At 40.5% G+C, this 20,313-nt stretch overlaps 1 protein-coding gene across 2 annotated transcripts; it reads left to right on the top strand.

Annotated features, from left to right (window-relative positions):
* The first annotated feature begins 3,534 nt into the window (after positions 1–3,534).
* crtc1a (CREB regulated transcription coactivator 1a) lies at positions 3,535–18,485 on the top strand. 2 transcript variants are annotated; one of them, XM_028428570.1, is made up of 15 exons: positions 3,535–3,679; positions 5,218–5,334; positions 6,215–6,340; positions 7,345–7,406; positions 8,007–8,101; positions 8,668–8,753; positions 8,828–8,868; positions 9,252–9,424; positions 9,567–9,712; positions 9,924–10,016; positions 11,289–11,381; positions 12,510–12,614; positions 14,756–14,839; positions 14,926–15,103; positions 16,021–18,485. In XM_028428570.1, exons 1-15 carry the CDS (start codon positions 3,554–3,556, stop codon positions 16,224–16,226), a joined length of 1,731 nt encoding a protein of 576 aa, XP_028284371.1. In that variant the 5' UTR covers positions 3,535–3,553; the 3' UTR covers positions 16,227–18,485. The 2 variants fall into 2 exon arrangements, with proteins under 2 accessions (XP_028284371.1, XP_028284372.1); XM_028428571.1 differs by lacking the exon at positions 12,510–12,614.
* The last annotated feature ends 1,828 nt before the right edge of the window (positions 18,486–20,313 follow it).

Raw genomic sequence — 20,313 nt, 5'->3', positions numbered from 1 at the left:
CAGTGAGGAAACGTGAAGAAATCATCCTCTGCTGTTGCTTGGGGCTCTGCAGTTTCATTAATGGCAACATTTCCTCTAAACTCTGAAAAGTCTGAAAACTGAACGCCTTACCTGCTCTGCTTTACAGGATGCGGGCTGTGGCGAGCCGTTTGAGTCGTCAGGTTTTCATAGATTGGACTTTGTCCTGCTGGCTGCTCTCTGATCATGCAGCTGTACTGATGGGGCTCTTCCTGTGGGCTCTCTGTACAGTCCTCCTTTCCACTGTTACTCCTTTGTCCAAAGGGTAACATATCCCTGATTTTACCACGGTATATGTAAACAACCACACCAGCTATGACGAGCAGCAGAAAGAAGACTGTAAGCCCTGCAGCCAGACCTGCAGAGGAGCTGGAGGGAGAACAGTCTGTGTAATTATCTGGTGCACAAGTTCTATTCATGATCTGCAAAGACAAAGATACAAACATCACCGTTTAGACCAAAGAAACATCACTACAATCATCGGTTTTTATCCACAGAGCAATGCACGGCAAGTTTAAAGAGGTTTTAGTCATCTATTTATGTTTTTTTTTTTATCTAAAAAACACAAAAATTACTTATAATGACCAGGATTTATCTCAAAAACAAATATACAACTACAGTTCCAAGAAACTGAAGTATAAAGTCATGGCAACCTGGTTTCTGGCAAAGGTTATTGTTCTTACCATGCAGGAGTGTGGGTCAAGGTCTGTGCTGTGTGTGAATCACACACTTTATCTCTTGCACTCACTCTTTGTAACAGTGAAGTTCCCTTTTATTGAAATCATGGAACTGGTCAGAAGAGCTGAAACCAGAAAATTTCCTGTAAAAAGTCCATCTGAAAATAGACAGCTGCTGACAGCAGTGAATTATAATGGTTTTGACTCAACTCACAAATAGCTGACCAGACCTTGTACTTATACTTATACAGTTATTATTTGGCTGGACATTGGTTATGATGGAAGTATTGATTATGTACAAACAGAAGTACAACATTTGCCAAAAAGAAGATTATTTTTTTAATTGCTTGTGCAGCTGGATATAATCTTTTTTTCAGTGTCTTGTAGGATAAAAGTGTGTGTAAAATCAAAATAAAATGTTAATATGGCTTGAAGTGAAATACACACATACATAGAGAGGGTGGAAGATCTTTTTTTTCTCAGCGTTATCTGTCACAATCAAGCTTGGGGGTTATCATGATACAAAGTGAAAGGAACACACACTCGTTTAGGCTCGCTATTGAGGTCAACTTTATCTCTGCCTCCCCCTGCTGGCGGCCTCAGTCTCTACATACACCCACCATGGTGCTGCATTATGCTTTGAATTTTATTACCTGCCTGTATAACTGCAAAATTTGAACTGAATTTTGAGAACTTTATAAACGAACTGATGATTCTATTTTTATTTTGTGTGGTTCCACTGACTGTAAACTCAAAAACTCGCACATGAAGGTGAGAGTTTCACTACTGTCGAAACAGCATCTCACAGCATTTACAGTCAGTTGGACACACAGCTTTATCTGTTCACTGTGCAAACTTTCAAAGCTGCTCCAGCCTGGTAGGTTCTTAAGCACCAGAGAAAGATCTTATCTCTGTGGATGTTGGAAGATAGAAAGGGACAATATTTCCTATTTCATCAATAATTAGCACACACACGCACACACACACATAATCTCTAATGTGCAGTCTGCACCGGGCCTTTGGCATTCACAGACACTGTTCCATCATAGACAGTGTCTAAATCTTCCAGGTTTAAATTATAAACTGAAGTGAAACATGTTGGCTGCCTGAGATGTTGCTGTTTGTTAGGCTCTTTCTACAGTCTGTTTGCATTAGATAAACATTAACAACATTAACAGAGGACAGCTGGATGCAGAAATCCCCCCGCAACATGTGGGTTTTCCTTGTTTTCACAGGCAACTGGAAAGTTGTATTTTTCCCCAGGAGGCTTATTCAGCAATAACAGTTTAATCCTGCACACAGGCTCTTTTTTCCCACCTGCCCTGGAGTTGCTTCTTTTTCTATGTTACCATGGTTACTTTACAACCAAATTATACTCTATAATGGCAGGTGAAACAGCTTGTGTGCCATGTAGCTTGAAAACACACACACACACACACACACACACAATAATTGTAGGTGTGGTGTTTGAGCTCTCAGCAAAATTACTTATGAAACTGAATATGCATGATGAGGCATTATAATGAGCTCAGCACATTTGTATAAATAAAACTCACTGATATCTCTGTGTGAGTGTGTTTGTGGCTAGTGCTTTGCAGCTTCTGGTGCAGCAGCAACTGTGAGAGTAAATGACCCGCTGCAGTCAAGAAACAGGTTTGGACATGCAGAGATCTTTGTCTACTGATGAATGCATGTGTCTTATTATTCAGTGGGGAAATGCTACACAAATAAAGCCAAAATCAATAATTTGATCCCCTCCTAAAAAACAGATTCTCATTGGGTGCAGGAAGGGTTAAATACTACCGGATGCAGGTCCCCACCAGTGTCAAAAGCAAATCTACACACTTGGATATAATCTCTCCCTCTTTGTCTTACATAAAAGCTCATATGTCACCACGAGCACATCACACAGTGTGCATTGAACTTGTGTGTCTGCTCTGTTAGAGAAAAAAAGGACACTGTTGTGAGTATTTATGCTCAGTCAGCAGGGTTGCACACACACCTCCAGAGGGGGGCAGACACTTCCACTTCCAAGCTCCAGATTCAAGTCATAGACAATTAGACCAATCCAAAAAGCTATAGGTGAATTCAAAAAACAGTGAATAAACTTGATTTTGGATTTTCTGTGGTGTATGACTTCATCCCCCTTAAGTGTAAATAATTACATACAACACATATATATTGTGCCAATAAAAATGATTTATTTGTAGCCAAAGTCATTGATTGACTAAAACAACAATATTAACCATCACCATCCCACTCTTTACGGTTTGATTTCACTAAAACGTGACATGCACCAAAATGTTTTCTTAATTGGTTAAATTTTGCGGTTGTTCCGCAGTCCAGATGTGCGGCGCGTCTCCACTACACCCCCGCGCGGCGACGTGAGCACGCAAAGCCACCCAGAGCAAAGTGCGTCAAGTTAAACGGAGACGACCCAAAAAACACCGGAAGCCAGGCGATATGACTTTCACAATAAGAGCGGCCATGCTACACTAAAATTGGTCACTTTTGACCAGGAAAATGTAACCATAAAATAAAAAAAAGGCAGCATTTCATTTGGATAAGGAGTTCATGCACCCTCTGCGACATTTTGAAATAAATAAATTACACAGTCTGCACTGAAAACATTTTAAAGTTAACCTTAGCGACACCAAATGAAGTAGGTAAGTATTTACTAAATGTAAGCTAAATGTTGCTGTCTGAATGATAAACTATAAAGTGTGGCTTATTTTGCACTTTAATACCGCGCTTCATAATACTCTTACTTTGGCGTGTCTTTAACCGGAAGCTGAGCGTGCTCGCTCCGCGGTACTTCACGCTGACCATTGAAGGAAAACGGAGCAGAAGAGCGAAACATGGCGACTTCGAACAATCCGCGGAAATTCAGCGAGAAAATCGCTTTACATAACCAGAAGCAAGCAGAGGAGACAGCGGCGTTTGAAGAAGTGATGAAAGACCTCAGCATTACCCGGGCTGCGAGGGTAACGACACCGTTCTCTTGCCCTTTTTCTTCCTCCTTTTTGTTTTCAACGAGCTGTCAAATATGCATTGGTAGCGCAGCGGCAGCGGCGGCGGCGGCGGCAGCACGCAGCCAGGGCAGAATAGGTAAACAATAACAAACGACGCTTCCTGCCAGCTGTAGCCTTCTTCTCCTGCTCCCAGCAGGGACGCGGAGCGGAGCTGGCAGGAGCTGTCGGTCCTGAAATGAAGATGGGGATGACAGGGACCCTCGTCCTAAAAAAAAGTTATTACAATTTTTTTTGTCCCACGCAAGTGGAAAGCAAAGGGGCGTGCGTGCGTATTTGACAGCGCGCGCGTCCAATTGCAGATATTCTGCTCGTCTCGTGCTCTCGTTGAGGAGGCAGTTAACCCAAACGACACAAAAAAATAATGTGATGCATGTATGTGTTTGTGTCACTCATGATGATTCGTGGTGTTTGTGTTTCGTGCGTGGTTCAGCGTGAGGTGTGTGCGTGTGCACGCTCCGCGCTTTGCGAACTTGTCCGACAGGTCTTCAGGCCTGTGTGCAACATGGGTGACATTTATGGCAAAGATGAAGGACAGCAGATTATGTGGAGTTTAAGCCACACACAGCCTACAGCACGGGCCTCCAAAATACTAAATCCTATGGAGGCAGGGCTTCACCCTGCTGCAGAGTGGACACACACACACACACACACACACACACACACACCAAGCATGACACTGTGGCAACATACAGAGAAGAGTAAGCCTGTTGTGCATGTGGAAGATACATTCATTATTTTCATTGTAGCATTCTGAACTCTTTTTCTTCAGTTGAATCTGTTTTCATGTAAATGCCGCCTTTAAAGAGCTGATCCAGAGTAACTCTGCATTGTCCTGTTTGGACACCTAAACAGAAGTAGTTCTTTTTTTATGATGGTGTTTTTTTTTGCCTACAGCCTAATGTATATTTAGGATGTATGAGCTGAAGGTCTGTGTCTCATCTCTTTGTCTGTAGATTTATTTTCATCACTACAAAGACAAACCTCAGGAAGCTGTTGTCTGAGCCAAAGTTAGACCTGTGGGAAGCAGGCCTCAGGTTTAGTGTTTCACCCTCTTCGCTCTGTCGCCTCCCTCTGTCTCTCCCCTCCAGTCTCACTTTGATTATCTCTCTCTCTGTTACCTGTCTTGCTGTTTAGTTAAACACAGATTTAGACCACCCTCGTCCTCCTATGTGATCTTGTGCAGCAGATAAGGTATTTAAGAAGTAAACAGTGAGGTCAGAGGCTTATCAATGTACACTCGGTGATCGGGGCATACTAATTGTTGTTATTTAGATTTTCTGCCCTGCCAACAGTGAGCGGTGGGCTTGGAGCAGCAAAGGTCTGGCACCATATGTTCCTGCAGAAAATGACCCTCAGCTATCATTATTAACAACATTATAGACTTTGTCTAGCAGGCCTGTGGTCTGCTCATAGCCCTTTAACCTGGGGGGTTTCCCACCGTTTGAGAACAGATAAGCTAACTCTTGATTTAACTGACGCTCTGCTCTTAGTTACAGCTGCAGAAGACCAAGTACCTGCAGCTGGGACAGAACCGTGGGCAGTACTATGGAGGATCTTTGCCAAACGTCAATCAGATTGGAAACAGCACTGGTGATGTGCCTTTTCAGGTGAGTGACTGGTGTTCCTCTTTCACATGTGAATTGAAAAAAACTTTATAGATATGTTCTAAAAATTCATATGTGTTCTACACAGACACACGTAAGGATCTTGTTGCCTAAGTACTAATATAAGCCACTCTATTAAGAATAAAAAGAAGGCAGAGTAAACACAGAGCTCACCATAATCTACATTATTATCTGCTTTAATAAGTTAGAGTCATGCACAGAGCTGCATGTTAGTACACTGCCTTATTTCACAGGCTATGACTTCTATAGAAGGAGATGCAGATTTCTCCTGCTGGCAGAGGAGTGAACAGAAGCACATTACAGGCAAAGGTTTAATGTGATGCCCATGTAAAATGTGCCCAAATGTAACTTCCTCCTGCCTTTACTGTCAGACGGTCAGCTTGTATTATGTAAGCGTGAAAAGCTGCTTCATGTTATATTCTTTTGCACTGCTACACACAGACACGTCTTTGTTAATAGCATCTCTTGCCATCCATATGTCAGACAAAGGCTATGACACCTACACAGGACAAAAAGAACCGTTTAATAGAGATGACATCATTAGCAGCTTGATTTCCAGAGACAGAGTGTGGTGGGAGGTTGAAATGTTGTTTCCTGTCTTTTGGGTGAATCAGCTCATAAATTACAGCCCATGCAAACATTGTTCAAGTAAGAAACATGTGAATAGAACAGAATGGACACTTTCCTTGTGTTTTCCACATGCAGCACATGGTTTATTCTCTTGCAGGCCATTACAAGTGTAACTAAGATGCTGATGCAATGCATTCTGTAAATTAATGACTTCAATGTTTAAGAAACAAAACTGTGTTAGAGACTCACAACAACATTCACTTGAAACTTTTTCTTACTTTTTTTTTTACAGAATTCAGGGCTGGACGCAAACAGATCCACACGACACCACGGATTGGTGGACAGAGTCTACCGGGACCGAAACCGAATCACGTCACCCCACCGAAAACCCCTGTCTATTGACAAACACGGACGACAGATATCCTTTAGATTCTGCTTCATCTCTGTCTCATTCTCTCTTCTCTGTCCGAGGGCAGACACTCATTCTTCAGGACACGGACCATTTTTCACTTACAGAGGCTCTAGATAATAAGACCTTAGTGGGTGGAGTTTGGCTGGAGAAAGCTTTTTCTACACTAACAGATGAAAATGATCATCATAGTTAATAAGACAGAGTGTGTACACACCCACACAGCTCTGAGAAGAGGCCTTATCAGGCAACATAAGTGAAAACACCTGGGGGGGCTGAGCTGCATGTCTGTTTGTTACATCGCAATAATCATTTCATACATACAGCCTATACTGTACAAATAGGTCATTATACTACATATCTTCTGTTATTGTGCTATTTTTACTATTGCACTATTGTAGTATAATATAGTTTTGTCTGTGGTTGCAAATGACAGTCCTAATTAAGTCAAAGTACGTGTGTGCTGGCAGAATATAAATACAGTGAGTACAGCAAATTAAAGGGACAGTTCAACCGAAGTACGAAGGATTTTCCTGTGGCCTACAGCACTATTTACACTTTTAGATCATTTTAGTGTGAGATTCAGAGTTTTGGAGATGTGAGCTGTAGAGATTTCCGTCTTCTTGTGGTGCTTCACCTTGTGGTGCTCAGAACAACAAACAAAAACGCATTTTCTTCTAAGAAAATCCCCACACCTAGTTGTGAAAGGTTTCTATAGCAACTAATATCCAAACTAGACCAAGCCACTGTATCACTGCACAAAAGGCAACAGGCATCCACCCATGACAAATGTTACGATCCACCTGAGGACGCTCCCTTTAATGTTTTCATCCTGTCATGGAATAGTAAAATAATTCCTACATGAAATTTACAGCCCTCTGTAAAGTAATGTTAGATCCCATTCTGGCTAGTGCTCTGATTATTAACATGTCTTTGTATGGTGAAAGAATTCACACATTGAACCTGCCAAGACTCTCAGTCTCCAGCTGTATTTTCTTAACCTGCAGTCTCACATTGACAGCTGTCCTTATGGCTCGGTGTACCTGTCGCCACCGCCTGATACAAGCTGGAGGAGGTAAGACATCAAACTGTTGTTCCCTCACTCTACCACACCGGCTGGCTTCAATGCACTGTTTACCTTTTATGAAGAAGCTTCATATGAAGAAGCTTCATAAAAGAAGATGAAGAAATGAAATCAGATTTAGTTAAAAATTCTACTTGTTTTCAATCATTGTGGCAGCTCTGTTTGATCAGAGAGATCATAAACCCTACAAGCGGTGCCAAATGTGTGGGTGAGTTTAGCTTTTTGGAAGACCATTATAGACTTTTCATGAGCTTAATACGAATCTTGATGTTCAATCTGTCAGCCTAATGGATACAATCTGTTGATATTTGTGGTGTGTACCCAGCTGAAAGGTTAAAACACTGTAAGTGCTGCTGTTGGAGAGTTATGAGGGGTGATGTCAGTGGCCGAAGGGACAAGCTCTTCTAATGTGCCCATGCAGTTCTGTTGGATTTAAGTATTCCACAACATTTCATGTCTCAAGTGATTTTCTTAAATATTGCTTTTCAATTACCTGAAACAGAAATACAACAGTTACTGGCTTCAAACAGCGGTTTTGTTTCTTGGCTTTACTCCACTTATCACTCTGGGCTTTTACATAATTTGCTGCAGGACAAACTCTGACTCTGCGTTGCATCAGAGCACACTAACTCCTGCCCAGCAGGCCTCCTTCACCGGAGGATCACAGGAGCTCCAGCCAAAACGAGGTGACCAACATTTTAATTCAGACCTCTGTTTTTGTTTTTATATATTGATTATTAACATGTCACCATCTAAATATCATCTGCAAGGTTGAGAGTAAAACATAGTACGTTGCTACCACATCCAGTTGTCACTGTTATCTCTGCTGCAAGCCGGTATGGTGTGTTTAGATCATTTTCATCGGCTGAGCTGTGTTCTTGTAATCCTTTTTGTTTTCTCTGTTGTTTTGCTTTTTTGTGGCATTTTGTTGCTTTCGCTTGATGGCTCAGTCGAGGGCTCTCCAGTGTATGATGAAAGGGTTTGAATGTGGCTTTGAAGGCAGAGGAGGAGAAGTGATTGAAGATGTGAGGCGTTCAAGTGTCCTCTGAATTTAACTGCTAATTTTTTTTAATGTTTTTATATGTTCTGAATGTCACACTTCTTGTTTGCTGTCTGTTTTTGTTTTTCATCCCACATTTAAATTCTGCTTGATCACATTAAACAAAGACATGTGGGCTCCAGTTATTATGAGCTCAAACAAGCTGAACTTCTGTAGACCCAAGAGACTGAGGAGACTTTGCTTTCTTCTCAGTTCTCCTTCTGACTGTACCAGGGTCTGAAGCAATTGAACAAGACGACGATGAAGATGGACAAGAACAGAACTGGGACTGCAAAAAGGTAAAAAAAAAACAAGTTTAATATTCACTTGTTTTCATGTTGTATTTCAGCTCTTTAACTATATTTCCTTTTAGAACATTTCAAGGTCCAAGCCCTGCAAAGTCCCTGGGATCCAGTGAGTATTCTTCAGATTTTCCACTGTAAAGTTCACGTTATGTGAGGATACATCTTCTGAAGCCTAAACACCTTAAAATGACCTTAAGTTAAGTGACAATTTGCACACATTTAATGAAGCGATGTGTTTAAAACACAGTTATAAATTAAAGCTGTCTAACTGGAATTCAATTATTTTCTTGCCAAAGTAAAAGGAGTTTAGAGCCAAAAGATTTACAAAAACACTGCGGGCCAAAAAAGCATCAAGTCCAAATATCTCTGGAGTTTGTCATGGAAAACATTTCCAAATAATCTGCATAAGCTCTCTGGTGTTTGTGATTCTGATCCTTTTTCATCGAGCTTGCCATGGCTGCAGACTTCACAGGGCCCGTCATTTTTCTGCAGCATATTCCCGTCCCCGGACCAGCAGTTGACCACTTCACTGAAACCAGCAGCCCACAACACTGGCGGCTCTCTTCCCGATCTGACCAACATCCAGTTCCCTCCTCCGCTGCCCATCCCGCTCGACTCGGATGATGCGGCTGCCGCCTCGTTCAGCTCCTCGAGCAGCACACAAGGTAAAGCTGCAGACGCTGTTCTGTGAATGGGCCATTTCAGACTTCCTAGTAGTAATTAACGAGCAGGATATTTAAAAAAAAGACAGTCAGAGAGTGTCAGAACTCTTTCCTTATGCTGTGTGTGTGTGTGTGTGCTGGGTAGGAGTGAACACCGCTCAGCCCACAGTAACCATGGAAATGCAGACTGGGCAGGACAACATGGTTCCTCTTATCCTTAATGCAGGAGACTCCCACCAACAGCAAAACCTGCAGCTCTCCCCAGCATCTCCTCCTCTCACACTCTCTCAGGTATGGCCCTGAAAATCAGTCATGGCTGCTAATCATAGTTCTATTACTATCTATTATTATCTATCTATTACTATCTTTCTGTTTATTTTGGGCAGTTGTCCTTTTTCTTCATCTAATTCTTCATCAAATAGATGTGAACTGATGCAGTATTAATAGAAAATAATGTATTTTCCATAACATGTTGGAGCTTGTCATCACTGTGTTCACCCAGGCGGCCATCAACGCCATGAACCTTGAGCAGCAGCTGTCCCAGTATGCCTTCCTCAACCAGCAGCCGTCGTCTCAGCCACATCAGAACCAGCAGGCGAGTTTCTGTCCAAAACCTTCAACACTGTCCTCATAAATTCTTCAATTTTGTGGGCCAATGAGAAAAGGTCAAAAAGTATGTATATATATATATATATCACCTACATTGTGGGCACTTGTTGAAAAACAAAATGCCTATCATCAATCAGTCCTTTCATATCAGTAGTTGTTTTGCACATATTGCTATTTTTTTATCTCTTTCCTATTTTAAACATCATAAAATTGAGTTGTCATTGTTGCTTGGCAACATCTAGCTAAACAGGAAAGGGCTCACAGAGCTCGCAGAAGAGTTCTAAAGTCTGCTTAGTAAAAATTTCAGCATAGCAGACAGGGATGCCTTCTGCTACACAATCTTATTAAACTGGCTGTCAAGAGGAGACATTGACATTACGCAGCACTGCTGCCTGTCCCTCCGCCCTCTCTTCTTTACCCTGCAGCCGTTCCTCAGTCTCTACCAGCTTCAACATTATTACCACCTATAGAAGTATTGATTTACAATGGAAAATAAACACCTGCTGTCCATCATGTAGATGACTTGTTTCTAAAAGTTAAGCCCATGCCTCGCAGCCTTGTAAACGTTAATTTTAGTTTTTCATTTTGCTTTCTTTCTGCTTTGAAACCTTAGATTTAAGTTCATCTCAAACCAAATTAAACCTGAATCTCATTAAATCGGTTCTGAATGCTATATGTTTATCCCAAAGGATTAACCCAAACATTGGCCCTGTGCATGATTACAATCCGCAGTGCAGTGTTTCTAGAAAATCTGCTTCTGTGCCGCTAAATAAATCTCAATTTTGTGCGATTTTCTTCAGAGAAAGAGACAAAACATTTGAGTCAGTCTACTCAGATTTCAGTTGGACTTAAAGTTCTTCATCAAGTCTGAGTGTGCGTCTGCAGCTGTCTGTGTTTTTAACTGGAACGACAGCAGATGTGGGCAGACCTTACTGTGAATAAATCAGTAAGATTAACAACATCTGTACTGACAGTTAATGAAGATGATCTGTTATTACTATTTTCTATCTGATAAATGAGCTGTGTAGATTGTACTGTGGTGTTTTTTTAAAACCCGTCAACAGTAAACTTTTGATATAAAATCACAGGAGATTGTTAAAACGAGTACATTAAAATAGTTAAAATATAAGGATCTAACCTACAAATGCCACTTGCAGCACAATGAAAGACGATGTGTAGTATCTGTGTTAAATCTATACTGCAGTATCTAATGACGACATGATGTCTTTTTATGACTCTGCTGCTTGTTTTCCAGCAGACAGGTCTGGTCCAGCTGCCGTCGTCTGTGAACTGCTCCACGTCAGACAACCAGACGTCCTCGCAGGCCAACATGACCATGGACATGAACACGGTGAGCGGTGCACATCTGCATGCACAACAACACAGGGATGACTGGCAGCCATTTTTATTAGCTGAACTGATACTTTCAGGTGGTTTTTAGCATTTTTCATCCTAGCAGTTTAAATTCAGAGCAGTAATAGGCAGAAAAACATGTGCTGTGCGACGCTGCACTCTCTGATGTTTAAGCCATAATAATAACAGACTAAGTATGTTTCTCTGCATGTTTAAGGCAAAAAGTGAACAACGAATTGTGCAAAACGTCAGGAAACATCAAGGGTGCGTCTGTAAGGCGCTGCTCGTCCTTCAGCTCTCGGCTCTCTCTGCTCTGCTTCTGTTGCAGTGGGAATGTGTTTGGATTACTGCAGAAATGAAGTGCCCTACATTTCTATTCAGCTCAGTGAAAGACTTTGCAGCGTGGGGTCAAGGCTGACATTGTGAGAAAACTCAGTAAGACTGGAGGTCTGCCGTTGTGTTCACAAAACATGAAGAAGACTCTGCCTTTTGTTTTTATGTAGTGTGTTTTAGCCATGCAGCAAGTGGAGCTATGGTTAGATAATGTCAAATCTTCCATTAGATTTCAAACAGGTTCAAACAGAATAAGGATGTTATCATGTTTTAGATCTGTCTCCAAAGACCATGAACCGCTTTATCTCTCTCTATCTCGTGTTACTAGTGTTTGGGTGTCTGTCAATAGACCTGAAGGTTTAAACTGTTGATTTTGATGAACGTCTAAATCTAAATTACTCAATTATACTCATTTGTTATTTACTTTCACAGTTTAATCACTTTTTTGGACTTGAAAGAGAAGATAGTACAACACAAAACAGAGCAGAGTCTCTTCTCTCTGATTATTGGTTTTTGAGGTTCAGTATTTTTCCATAAATAATTAATTCCCTGTAGTTTTGACTCTTCTCTTTCGTTTCTTCCAGATATTTTTTCTGTATATTTAAAGGCAGCACACGGAACTTTCCTTTACACTTGATCCTTTAATTTCAGCATCAAAATCAACTTTTCCTGAAAAATCACTCTTATTGTGAGACAAGCACCACCAGCATATATAACACATAACAAGCACACAGCCTCCAAAAAAAAACACACCCTCCAGTGTGAATAACTCAAATGTATCCTCTTGCATCAGGCCTCCTCCCTCCAACAGTACCGCAGTAGGGTCGGATCCTCTGCCAATCAATCTCCAACCTCCCCCGTCTCCAATCAAGGCTTCTCACCTGGAGGCTCGCCTCAAGTAAGGGCGTGTGAACGAGTGAGCTGCTGGCTCACTTCTGTATAAACCTCACCGTCCCCCTGCATCGTAGTTCTGTGGTTATCGTTGCCGAGTAGGAGTCTGTGGCTGCCCCACCCCTACAGCAGCTTTTTTGTTGTTGTTGATATTAGCAGATCTGGGCAAAAAATGTTTAAAACATTTAAAACATCCAGTAGTATAATGTGTTGTACAAATATGTATGGCATCAACTAAAATTAAAGACGCAGATGACCTTTTAACTTTAGGAAATTAAAACTAACTATTAAAAACTGCTCATTTGAGGGCTTACCTTACAACAACTGATATACTTTGAAGCTGATGGAGGAGTTGTTGTTTTGCCCAGATCTGACCACCGGTCTCTTTCAAGCAGTCCGTCTCATTGATGTGTTGTGATGTAGCTGTGTCCCTGACCTCCCTCCTCTGCTGCTTTTGTGGTATTTGCGTTGCATCTCCACTGTTTCCTCCCTCAGTCTTTTATATCAGACTACAAACTGGAGATTTTTTTCTTTATGTCAGTTTAATGTGTTTTTTTGCATTAGCCTGGCGGTTGAGGGAGCATTAAGGGAGATATTAGTTTGAGGGGAAGCAGCTGTTGGATCTTGTGTGAACAAACCGAACCTTGTTTGCAGGGTGGTGCTGTAAGATAAACTGAACACACCTAAAGTAAACATGAATCAGGGTTGTTAATCTGTGTAAGACTCAGTATAAGCATTTGAGATTTGAAAGTGGTATTCTTAATTGCTCACTGATAGAAATTATGGGTTGTAGAGTACAATCAGATTAATGATCTCAGTCTTTATCACCCCAGACAGTCAGGTGACATTTTAAATCTGCATTTGCTTCTACTGAATTGTAATTGTAACTGTGTGCCTTTGAGAAGCAGACGAAGATGTGTGTGTGTGTGTGTGTGTTTGTCCTGCTGTTTGCTTACCCAGCTCAGTCCTCCCCTGTGCTGAAGTGGCTCACTCTGTAGTCTTGAGGTTATCCACGGGCTAAACGACAACTGACAGCCTGCATGCTCTGATCTCGCGCTCTGCCCTGTGGGGACATCTGCAGCACACACAGATAATTTGGTTTTGAACTAGGAGGAGCACGGGCTTAGAATATGATCCAATTACTTATACATTAAGAGGCCATGATGAAATAGAAGAGAATTTCTGTTGCTGGTTCAATGAGGACATTCAGATGAGAAACTTCAAGAGAATTAGTTCGCCCTGGATGAGTCAGTGGAGGGAGAGGGAGAATTCAAAAAGAGGATTTTCAATGACTCCCTTTATTTCATACCTTCTATTTGGGTTTTGTTAATTAAAACACCAAAAAGCTGTGGAGGAGGCTCATGTCAGCTCCCCTTTGAAACTAAGGCATCTCTGTCTATGTTGGTTTTGAACATTTAGTGAGTTTCATCCAACAGGTATTATGTGGACAGAGAGCTTTAAGAAAATGGCACATACATAATTACTATGAATCAACATGCTTTTAATTTTGTGCAAAAGTATGGACTCTTTATAGTGTTTCTGAAATTCTAAGTTTGATCATTAATAAATGGAACATATACAATATATATACAACATAATAAGATTAACAAATGCTGTGTGAGATGTAGCTTGTCCACATTTTAGCATAGCCGCTTGAATAAAATATATTTTAATAAGCTACAGCACCTAGAGCTTTATACCTAACTAGTTGTTGAATTTTAAAACCTTTCCTTTATCTAAGGAACGTCTCGTTATCTGTACGCAGATGTCAGATATCGTCAGAACTCTGTGTATTATGTAACTTAAAATATGTGTGGAGCTAAAAATCTGCTTCTTACAAGCATCTGGTGTCCTGCCTTAAACGGCAAAATCTGAATTATCTGCCTAAAATAGAACTTCTTCAGTGGGTGCCATGCCTTACGTTGTCTGTCAGTGTTGTTAATACCAACATCCATCAGGACACAAAACCAGATGTTGTAAGCTGATGTTACCTGGTTGTACCTGTGTCGCTGCTTTGACTGTGTCTTTCATACTCTATGTTTTATGTTAAATGTAAAACTGGAACCTGGATGAAGAGTTTTCATAGTGGTGGTCTGCACTAAGCGCTTTCTGCCTGCATCACTGGATGTGACTTACTTGTTATTGCAGCATAACTCCATACTGGGCAGCGTGTTTGCAGACTTCTACGACCAGCAGCTGCCTTCTATTCAGGCCAGCGCTCTGTCACAACAGGTACAGGCTCCGTCTGTGTTCACATTACTGTACTTTAACTTCAGGGATGGCAGAGATGCAGAATTTCTTTCTCCTGTGATTGATAGTTGGAGCAGTTCAACATGCTTGAGACTCCCATCAGCTCTGACAGCCTGTATAACCAGACGTCCACCCTCAACTACTCCCAGGCGCTCATGATGGGTTTGACTGGCCACTGCAACCTTCAGGACTCTCAGCAGCTGGGCTACAGTAGCCATGGCAACATCCCCAACATCATTCTCACAGGTGCTGTTGCAACATATCACTTAGCTTCTTGAGTCATTCTGCAGGTGGCTTGTTAATGCAGACTTTAAATTGTAGAAGAAATCCCAGAGCAGAGTGGAGCTTTTTTATCCCTAATACTGTGTCAAGAACAAGTGAAAGTTATTGTTGATAGATAATACAGACCATCAAAATAAACTGCATCAGAGCGGTGCCTTGAGATAAATGTTAACATAAAAAATGCTAACATGGTGATGTGTAGTAATGGCCTGGTTCAACCTGTCAGTGTTTACTAGAAGTCACTCAATACTTAGAGCTGAGGCTGATGGGATTGTCATTAATGTTTTGTGTCCAACTAAAGAACTTACAATTGAGAGGAAATTGTGTAAGACTAAAGAGTCATCCTACTTTTAATGCTGCTCTGTAGCATGTAAGGGGTTTGTCCTCTGGGCAAAAGTCCATCTATTATACTGTTTATATGTCAGTCTAGCCTGGGAACCAGGTAAACCTGAGAGTATATGTAATTTGCTGAGGCAGAATACTTTTAACCCTGCAGTGCTGTGCCAGACAAACATGTCACAGAGGTCACTGCTTTGATCGGTCTGTGTTAAATCCATGCCATTTTGTGGGTACAGATCTTTAAATCTGTCCACTCCATAGAGTTGAGTTGTTCCTGTAAAGGCAGAGAGAAATGTATAAAGTTGTATTTAACAGGATGTTACAGCCCCCTGAGTTTCTGTCTTTTCCCTGAAATGTATAATTAAAGTGTCCTCTAAGTTCTTATCGAACCATAACAGAGAGTCATCTGTATTGTTTCTCTTGTTGTTGTCATTGTTTTCTTCTCTAATTTTAGCCAGGAGGTTTTACTTCTCTCCCACAGAAACCTCACATAGATGAATACTCATCTTTTGTTTTTATATGTATGTGCTGTCTTTCTGCAGTGAGTGGTGAGTCTCCGCCTAGCCTGCCCAAGGACCTGACTGGCCCCTTGTCCACCGATGTCAGCTTCGATGTGGACTCCCAGTTCCCACTGGACGATCTTAAAATTGACCCGTTGACCCTCGATGGCCTGCACATGCTCAATGACCCGGACATGGTCCTTGCTGACCCCGCCACAGAGGATGCGTTTCGCCTTGACCGGCTGTAAGCACCACTTGTTCACGCTCTGGTGTGTGTGAATGCTGCTGTGTGGGGCGGACTGGTGAAGGCCTAGCCTGGGCAGGGCACCAATCAAACCCAGCAAGAGAGCTTTAAAAAAAAAGATACATCAGTGTTTGAAGACCTGCTGCCAGCGACATACGGTACGGTATGAATCCTGATTCTGTTGTCACTTTTCACCGATGATAAATCCACCTTTAAATTGGTTAAGATGCGTAGTTTTTATTTGGTGAAGCTGAAAACATGAGGGCAGGAACAGCCCGGTGTCTTATTCTCTATCAATGACTGACTAAACTAGGTCTGCAGAGCAAACCCTTGACAAACTCCAGTATATTTATCACATGCCTGTTACCATAGAGTAGCTTGATGACTCAGAGGAAACACCTGTCAGGTTCAGCCTCCCTCTGTGCCAAGCAGTAATAGAAGCTCCGGCGAGGCGATGAATCACTTTTTGCAAATCCAGTTTTATTTATAGGAAATGCTGAATTTTGATTTCCACCATATTTACTAAGCAGTCATCAGTTATTATCAGTTATGCATGAAATCACAAATCACTGTGCATACTTGTTTTGCCTTAATAGCTTTTGGTTTTCATGCAAAGATGACTATAATGTAAATGAGGAAGAAGTGATTTTACTGTTTTACAGGCGGTTTGTCCTTCATAATTGTAATGTATCATTTTCATCTTCGTTTATCAAACCTAAAACGGATAAATGAGGTCTCTAGATGTTTACAGGCTTGTTTTGTTTTATATTTTACATGTACAGAATGTGATAGATTTTGCGTAATGTTATCTATGCAAAACTAAAGTGGTTGATTTAGGACTGTAAAGTAAAATAAAACACAGTGAACCCTTATATATATTTATGTAGAGAGAGAGAGAGAGAGACAGAGAGGAGGCCGAGGTGCAGGTTTCATACAGAACGCACAGACATGGTGGCATGTTGTTTTTCTTTCTGATTAGTATAGATTGTGAGTGTGACAGTAGTAACTCTCCTGAATTACTCCCAAAGATGTGACCTCAGCGTAGTCTGCGTAGTAGTAACACACATATATACATATATATATATACATATATATATTTTTCCAGACAATTGAACTGCCTCTATTCTAGAACAGCATTGTTGATGCAACCAGAATGTATTTGGGTCACATCTGTACAGTCGTGCTGTTGCCATCGTCTCAACCTCATTGCCTCTCATGTCTAGCCTATATTATGTCCTATAGGACCAAAACATGTTGTCACCTGGTGTTTTTTTTTTTTTATCTCTGCCAAGCAGCTACTGTTCTATAATGTGATGTTGCTGACTACAGTGACACTGAATATCAGTTTCCTCGTTATGATCATGTTGCTCCACGTCACGTTTTTATGGTTTTTGCATTTATATTATGACATCATGCTCGTCAACGCAAAAGTGCAGAACTTTATCGTTTTAGTAAGGGTGTGTTACATTCAAGCTCCTGCCAAGCAAACGCACACATTGCTGGTTAAGTACTGTATACTAGAGTACTGTCCTATATATATATATATATATATATATATATATAGATGCCCCTTTGAATGTGGTATCTGTGGTTAAAAAATCGGAGAAGAAGAAACTGCCCTCCCTTTCCTGTGACTGTTATGTGCACTGGACCTGTTTTCTCTGTCTTTGACTAAACTTGCCTTCTTGTAAAAACAATAGAAATATATATATATATATATAAAAGCTAAATTAAATGATAGTTATTTTTGAAAACACTAAATATTCTATTTAACAGAGCTGTTTTTACTTAATCGGTGAGTTTGTATCTGTTTACAGACAGAACAGATGTGACAGGTCCCTTTACTGCAGCTCTGATTGCTAAAGTTTCAGTAAATAAACTCTGTAGGACACTTTCTGTAATAAATCATAGATAATTAGCAGAAGATTCTTATTCAGATGAAAGCACCTGCAGGAGGTCTTATCACAATTCTGTGCCAGGTGGGATTAATAGATCCATATTATAATTCAGTGCAGGTAAAATGAATATTAACGTAACTCTGATTGCTTTTCCTAGTCATTCTCCATCAATATTCCACTTTATTAAAGGCTGTTGTGTAGCTGCAGCATTATGTGTCTGTTTATATGTGTCAAGGTTCTCCGGTTCCAGCATCCTCCACTTGTATCCTCACACTGTAACACATCAGTGTTCAGACAACAGTCATAGGAATCAGTTCAAATGAAGTTGTTAAGTTTGTTAACGTTAATGTTTTTTTTAAGTGTTTTGGGTGCATTTTTATTATTATTATTATTACTTTAATGATGAGACTGCATGAATCTCCTGACACGTTTGCTCCCTCTTTACGGCTCGATTTGTGTTTCCTTTAACCGCTGAGTTCGGGTTTGTTTGTTTGTTTGCTGATATTGCCCTCTGTCTGTTTTTAATTCAGTGTCATGTGTAGACTCGAAGTGAAGCCTAAACGCATCAGATGTATGGTGGTCAGCTTTGTTGGGTACTACGTTTTAAACTGCAGTATACAGTATGTGCTTATTTTCCCTGTGCAACACCCACAGATCTTTATTATGTCATGGTAACTCTATAGACTAGCTTTGTATATCGCTCTGTGTTAGGAACAATGTTCTTTTTGTGCTTTATGTGATATGATGTCAAAATGAGAAAATGCACTGAGAAATATATGTGCTGCAATACGTCATTGTGGCTCTATGTTCTCTGCTGGACCTCCAGACTTTATTATTATTGTGAGCCCGGCCATGTTTGTGGCTTCTTTCTGTTTCTTTTTCTGTAGATAGCTCTGATAGCTGATGTGTCCCCTGTTACTGCCACCTTTTTATGCATCAACGTTCAGGTATCCATTGGTGTTCTTCTGCCAGTGTTTACAGAGACAAGAGTTTACAGCAGAGCAATGTTTGTTTTTTTTTCTCTACCTGAGATGTTTCAGCTCAGATAAATACTTTATTTGGAATATGTGAACCACTTAGCAGTGTAGATTAGCAAAACTATTTGAATCATAATAATTTCAATTCTGTAAAAGGAGGTTTTAAAGTTGTATGGATGCTTCATCCATATTCATTTCAAAGCCCTGAAAGCACTTTTCATTTATTTTACAGATGGTTAGCTGCAAAAAAAATCCCCTTTATGTGTACATTTTATTTGTTTTTATTTGTTAGATTATATGTAGATTATATTGGATTTATAGTTTGTCATCGGCGCTGTAATCTCTTCTCCTTATTGTAACATTAAATCAACAGTTGAACCAAAGTTCAAGACAGCCATAAGCAAAACTGTTGAGTCTCAGAATATTCTAACAGGATACAAATGATTTCAATGGTGGACCTTTGTTTACACTGAACATAATTACTGCAGCATATAAGAGATGACATATGCTGGAAAACTCTTTTCTGCATGGTAGTGAATTTCAAAATATCTTCACATTTTGTCTTTTACTTTGAGTTTTTCAAACACTATTTTGCAATGAAACCATCTGAGAAATAACAGATAGAAACACTGTACAGTATATATATATATATATATATATATATATATATATATATATATATATATATATACAGAGAGAGAGAGAGAGAGAGAGAGAGAGAGACCCATGTAGGTTAAGACATAGGCTGAATCAGGAAGATAATCAGTCAGGCTATGAATCCTGTGTGTGCATTCTGAGGACAGCCCCCCTGCGCTGGTTCAAGCCTCATACAATGGCAGCTAAAAACGTTATTATTATTATTATTATCACGTATCTTGTTTCTGACACTATTCCGAACACTGCAAATGCATTTTACTGCCGTGAAGAGTGCACTATGCTCCCATAGTGGACTCACAGCAACAGGAAACGTTAATGCTCATAATATGCAAACTCTAGCATTGTGCAGCACAGCTTGGCAAGTTTTTTGAGCTAACCCTTTAAAAAAAAGTTCAAATGTTGTTCTTGGAAATTGTGCGTTTTCTATTTTAACTGTTAAAATTGGACCAAAAGAATCCAAGTCGGCTGTAAATGTGTGCTATATTCAAGATGAACTGTACCTGATGTATTTTTCTTTTGTGGAAGCTTCTGTCTTTGTATCTTTGCATTATTATTTGTA

This window comes from Parambassis ranga, chromosome 17 (assembly GCF_900634625.1).
Source record: "Parambassis ranga chromosome 17, fParRan2.1, whole genome shotgun sequence".
Lineage (NCBI taxonomy): Eukaryota > Metazoa > Chordata > Actinopteri > Ambassidae > Parambassis > Parambassis ranga.
This window is presented reverse-complemented; position numbering and strand designations above follow the sequence as displayed.